At 37.4% G+C, this 5867-nt stretch overlaps 1 protein-coding gene across 4 annotated transcripts in view; it reads right to left on the reverse strand.

The window, feature by feature from the left end:
* LOC111377469 (pullulanase 1, chloroplastic) overlaps positions 1–5867 on the reverse strand; it is a 26072-nt gene extending 20205 nt beyond the window's left edge. Inside the window, exons 1-7 of one of the 4 annotated variants that reach the window (XM_023000576.1) lie at positions 5669–5867; positions 4840–4975; positions 4673–4725; positions 4427–4535; positions 3888–4024; positions 3583–3782; positions 3048–3197 (exon numbers count right to left, since the gene is read on the reverse strand). In XM_023000576.1, coding sequence (XP_022856344.1) covers positions 3048–3197; positions 3583–3782; positions 3888–4024; positions 4427–4535; positions 4673–4725; positions 4840–4975; positions 5669–5758 — 875 coding nt within the window. In that variant the 5' untranslated portion in view covers positions 5759–5867. Of the gene's footprint in view, positions 1–3047; positions 3198–3582; positions 3783–3887; positions 4025–4426; positions 4536–4672; positions 4726–4839; positions 4982–5551 lie in introns of all 4 variants that reach the window. The other 3 variants (XM_023000575.1, XM_023000574.1, XM_023000573.1) reach the window with 3 other exon arrangements.

A 5867-nucleotide genomic window follows, 5' to 3' on the forward strand; every position in this document is an offset into this window, starting at 1 on the left:
TTCACAAGTCCTCACATTCAAATCACCACTACAACTTTTCCATAGCCTTTATCCAACCTCACGACTAGTGTCTCAAATCCCTCTCAAAATCTTTGGCTGTGTTGCATTTATTCATATTCGCCACCACAACCGTAGCAAACTCGATGCACGTGCTCTTAAATGTGTTTTCATTGGATACTCAGCCAATCAAAAAGGCTACAAATGCTACTCTCCCATCACACGCAAATTCTATAACACCATGGATGTCACGTTTTTTGAAGATAAACCATTCTTTCCCAATTTTGCAATCCAGGGGGAGTATGACACTCATGAATTACAAAATTGGGATTGGTCAGCCCTCCTTGAGTCAAATCCAAGTCCATCTCATCCACAAGAATCGTCACGCTCACCCAACTCATCATCTGAAATAAATCCACCACATTCACCCGAAACAAGTCCATCTTCTGTGATCTATCCTAAACATCTCAATCTCCCTGATGAAGCAATAAAAGTTTACACAAGAAGAAACATACCTTAGCAACCCGAATGGAGCCAACAAAGTCAAGAGACTTTCCTAAGTTCAATTGATCCTGAAAGGTCACAAAATGAGGCAGGTTTCAGTCCACAGTCAAGTTCTGAAAAGGTGGCAGAGAGTGATCCAAAATTAGATCTGCCTATTGCTAAAAGAAAAGGCGTTCGATCATGTACTCAACACCCACTTCATAGCTACATCTCCTATTCAAACCTATCACAGAAATTCCTATCTTTTGTGACTTCTTTGGATAAAACCATGATTCCTGGTTCAGTTTGTGAAGCCCTGAAGGTCCCTGAATGGCGAACAGCAACCTTAGATGAGTACAATGCACTTGAGAAAAATGGCACATGGGTCCTAGCATCATTACCACCTGGTAAGAAAACTGTGGGATGTAAATGGATATTTTCAGTAAAGCAGAAGGCTGATGGGAGCATTGATAGATATAAGGCTCGGTTAGTAGCTAGAGGGTTCACTCAATCTTATGGAATTGACTATCAGGACACCTTTGCTCCTGTAGCCAAACTTAATACAGTACGTGTCCTATTATCCATTGCTGTCAATCAAGACTGGCCTCTATTTCAGCTTGATGTGAAAAATGCCTTCCTAAATGGGGACCTAGTTGAGAAAGTCTATATGGATATACCAGTTGGTTTTGAAACTGAGCAAACAAGGGGAAAGGTGTGCAAACTGCAAAAGGCGTTGTATGGGCTCAAACAATCACCCAGAGCATGGTTTGAAAGGTTCACTAAGGTGCTCAAACAGGATGGTTACTCACAGTCTCAAGCAGATCACACATTGTTCATCAAACACTTCACAGATGGGAGAATCACAGTGTTGATTGTCTATGTTGATGATATAGTTCTGATCGGGAATCACGAGGGAGAGATGAGAAGACTTAAGATTCTACTATCCAAGGAATTTGAAATCAAAGACCTGGGACATCTAAGATATTTTCTGGGAATGGAGGTGGCCAGGTCAAGTAGAGGAATTTCAGTCTCACAACGCAAGTATGTTTTGGATCTTCTGTACGAAACCGGTATGAGTGGTTGCAAGCCGGTTGAGACTCCTATGGACCCTAATACCAAATTGATGCCTCGGACTGAAGAGTTAGCAACGGATAAGGGACAATATCAACGCTTGGTGGGGAAGCTGATATATTTGACACACACACGCCCGGATATAAGCTTTGCAGTTAGTATTGTCAGCCAGTTCCTGAGTAATCCGTCAGTGGATCACATGGAGGCAGTGAGTCGGATTCTTAGGTATCTTAAAAAGGATCCTGGAAAGGGGTTAATGTTCAGGAAAACACTTAATCAATCCCTTGAAATTTACACAGATGCAGACTGGGTCGGGTCCCCTATTGATCGAAAGTCTACATCTGGGTACTGTTCATTTGTTTGGGGAAACTTGGTGACTTGGAGAAGTAAAAAACAACAAGTGGTAGCCCGCAGCAGTGCCGAGGCCGAGTTTCGAGCATTAGCTCAGGGTATATGTGAAGGAATTTGGCTGAATCGACTGATAGGTGAACTCAAGATTGGAACTTCAAATCCTATTAAGATGATGTGTGACAACCAATCAGCAATTGCAATTGCCAAAAATCCAATTCATCACGACAGAACGAAGCATGTTGAGATCGATACGCACTTCATCAGTGAGAAAATAGAAGGCAACGTGATTTCTCTCAACTATGTGCCCTCTCGACAGCAAGCAGCAGATATTTTAACTAAGGCCTTGTTTCGACCCAACTTCATTGAACTAAGTTCTATGCTTGGTTTAATAAACATATATCGCCTAGTTTGAGGGGGAGTGTAGGAAAACAAACTAGTCAATTAGAGAAGTAATTATTTTCCTATAATTATGGTTTGAATATTAGGAGTTAGTTTCCTAATTTTTCTAGCTGATTTTTTGTATACCATAGATAGATAGGGTAATTTCTATTTTCTAGGAGCTGATTAAGGATCTGATTTTCAGATCTTTGTGTATATATATGTATTCATTCTGATCAATAATACATATGAAAATATTCCCAAATCCTCACTGCTTCAAAATATTATCTTTAACACGCCCACTCATGGCATTTTTTCTCCATAAAAGCCTAACACATGCATAATTCATTTATATGGGTGTCGGTGAGACTTAAATTGAGGACATTTGCCTGCTCCTATACCATGTTGAATCACTGGATTGAAAAACTTAAATTGTTAGATTAGACAAAATATTTATCATTTAAATATTATCTTTAACAAATAGAACACGGTGTTACACTGAATTGTCAAACTTTCCAATCTATGATGAAAAAGGGGTTGCAAAACATTACCAGGAAACACCTTGCGGGAGAAAATGACGTGTACAGATATATTGCTAAACACTTGCTGAACATCAAATTGCAAGCCAAGATTTCATTCATATTCCAAGAACTCTCCACAAGAACAGATCTTACAATCATGAAAGATACTAGTTTCTCTACATATTTTACTTTCTTCAAAAAGCAACTGAAATTATTTCACAAGCCCGAGATTGATTTGTTATTTACCTAAAATCTCTGACATGCAACTCATAGATGCTGATGTCGGAAAAAGAAAGAAGATTAGGTTTTTCGTCTGCCAAATTATCCCATCGTTCAGGTTTCAATGTTCCAGAATCTAGATCGACTATCAGGGTCCGCCTACCGTCAGCTGAGATCCTGCAAAACAACAACTATGGATGCTAAACCCCCTCTCCTAAAAGCTTATGATGTTAGAAAGGATGCAAAATTAATTATTTAAATTACATTTTCCACACACCACTTCATGTGCAGGCCAAACTCATTTTTCCAACAAAAGGCCGGGTACATGCACAATTTTTATAAATGACTAGCGTTTAGACTTGAATTCAAGGCCTTTTTCAGCTCTATTAATATCTTGAACCACCTCATCCAAAACTTTTAAGCTGTCACAGAAGAGACAAGATTTTTTTATTTTTTATTTTTATTATTATTATTATTTTTAAATTATATCTTCAATATTGGCAAGCTTTTGGGTGCATCAAGTTCATCCAGTAACTTGTTAGTAACTAGATAATTAACGTACCCTCTTGCATATGGATCATTTGCAATGCATTTTTCTACACGCAAGGTGCTAGGGTGGTAGACAGAGACTTCATAGACATAGCAATAGCCCTCCCACGTCCTTGGCCCCTTAGCACTCCAGACACCATTGAACTCCTCAAGCTGGACAACTTCTAAAGGATGCCCACCTGTTGGATCCCTATAAATGAATGCACGTACTGCCTGTTTTTACCATATTACAAAGAATTTGGCAATGATATTCAGTGAGAAGCCCACAGAATAACGGAAGGAGGAAGAAAACAATAATTAAAAGAATAATGTATTTACTTGTGCAGTAGGTGCCCAAAGGTAAAGAGAAACAACGTCATTTGTAAAAATTGCACCAAGGGGACCTTCGTACGAGAATAGTTCATCAAGGACACCTGGTAACTGCATACCAGTAACACTGGTGCATTTTCCATCAGCTACATGGTTATAAACATATGAAATAATGAGACAAGTAGCTAGATTAAATTTACATAGAAAAGCAAGAAAAGCATTGATTGAACTACAGAAAATATATATCTAAACCACTTCACTCCTTTCGTCGAAGTCGTTCTTTTTTCCTTTTCTTTTCTTTTTCTTTTTGTCTAAGTTAGAGAAGTCATAGCCAAGGCCAAAGAATTTAATTACATATTTTATTTAATTTGACAAACAATTGCAAGAACATGTGTTATGAATTTAAGTAGGATAGTTATTCTCTATATAGCAAATAACACACATCCTATTCAGATAGAAAAATACACTGCCTGAAAATGCTCAAACTGATTCCAGATACATATTACCAATGCTGCACCTTAAATAGGAAATAGGGGTATTGCACTTACAGCTGAAAATAGCAACAGCTAGTTGGTATTTCAGTAAACTTTTGACATCCAGAGCAGGTGGAACTTTGAAAACTTTATAATCTTGAACATGAGGAAATTTTTCAATTACCTAACACCATAAATAGCCATGAAAATGCATTATCAAGTGAATCAATTAATTCTGTTTCCTTTTTTGATGAAATGAACTTAAGCTATGAGGCAGTAACGTGATAGAGAGTTATTATTTATGTAAAATAAGTATCGTACATGTTCTGGAAGCCTGTCAGCACTTGCTTGAAGCTTAATTTTCACTTCACCGCCTGTTTGAATAAGAGTTTTGTACTTCGGTTACAACTGTGGAACTGGATAGAGGATCAGTGTTCCCAAATTAAAGAAAAACGACAATTATAAGAAGGCAAAAGTAACATGAAAACCTTGAATTTGATCGTTCGCAACAGATAAAGCTGCATTTTTACTGCCGTACAGATAACACGAACCATCTCCAACATTGACATTCCAAGCAATTATTGATTTACTAACCCAAAATGCTTGAGAGTACAACAAGCTATCCTGCAACTGTTTTATAGTTTAGGTACTATAATATCACTGTCTGCGTAGAATTCATTGAAATAACTCAATGTAAGGACATTAAACCTTAAAAACAACTACTGACAACACATTTTGTTTTCTTCAAAAGAGCATAGGGAGCCGGAAAACAAGGTCCACTAGTTCTCATACCGAAATTTCCAAACATTTAACTTAAAAAAAAATAAATAAATAAAAAATAAAATAAAATTCTTTAGCATGCTAAATGTGCTTTCTGGAGTGCAAAATCCCAAAATGGAGGGCGTACATTTCCCTTTTGTTTATTACACACTCCTGTTTTATTATATTCAATTAAAACTAGTTACTTTTTCCTATTTACTGTTAAAATGAAAAAATAAATAAAAAACAAAATTGACACATATAATTTAAAAGTCCCACAGACATAGTTCTTCTCATCTTATCCCGATTTCAAAATTTAAAATTTGTATACAATAAATCAATGGAAACTGAATAAAATAAAACATTGGTCTATCAACCGAAAAAAAACAAAAAACAAAAAGACATATTCTGCATAAAAAATAGAGTGAAAGAGTTAGGGACTTGAAGATAAGAAGAGGTGGGGCCCTCATCAATGGCCATGGCTGAGCAGCGAACTGTAGAGGAAGCACTGAGTTTGTGAATATGACGGGCACCGAGTCGTCGCCGAGTAATACTCACCGGCAGAAGTTGAGTCGGTAGGTTAATTCGCGTGCACTCTGAAGTCTTGAAAGTAGTGGAAAGTGGAGTTACTGAATGCCATAGAGACATGTCAAAATACTGTTATAACAGTTAAGAATCGCTCTCTCTTTCGAGTTTTCCGTTTGATACTTTGCTTTTCAGATCCCCTTTAAGCTATGGCCATCACTAGTTCTTTGGT

This window comes from Olea europaea, unplaced genomic scaffold (assembly GCF_002742605.1).
Source record: "Olea europaea var. sylvestris unplaced genomic scaffold, O_europaea_v1 scaffold1658, whole genome shotgun sequence".
Lineage (NCBI taxonomy): Eukaryota > Viridiplantae > Streptophyta > Magnoliopsida > Lamiales > Oleaceae > Olea > Olea europaea.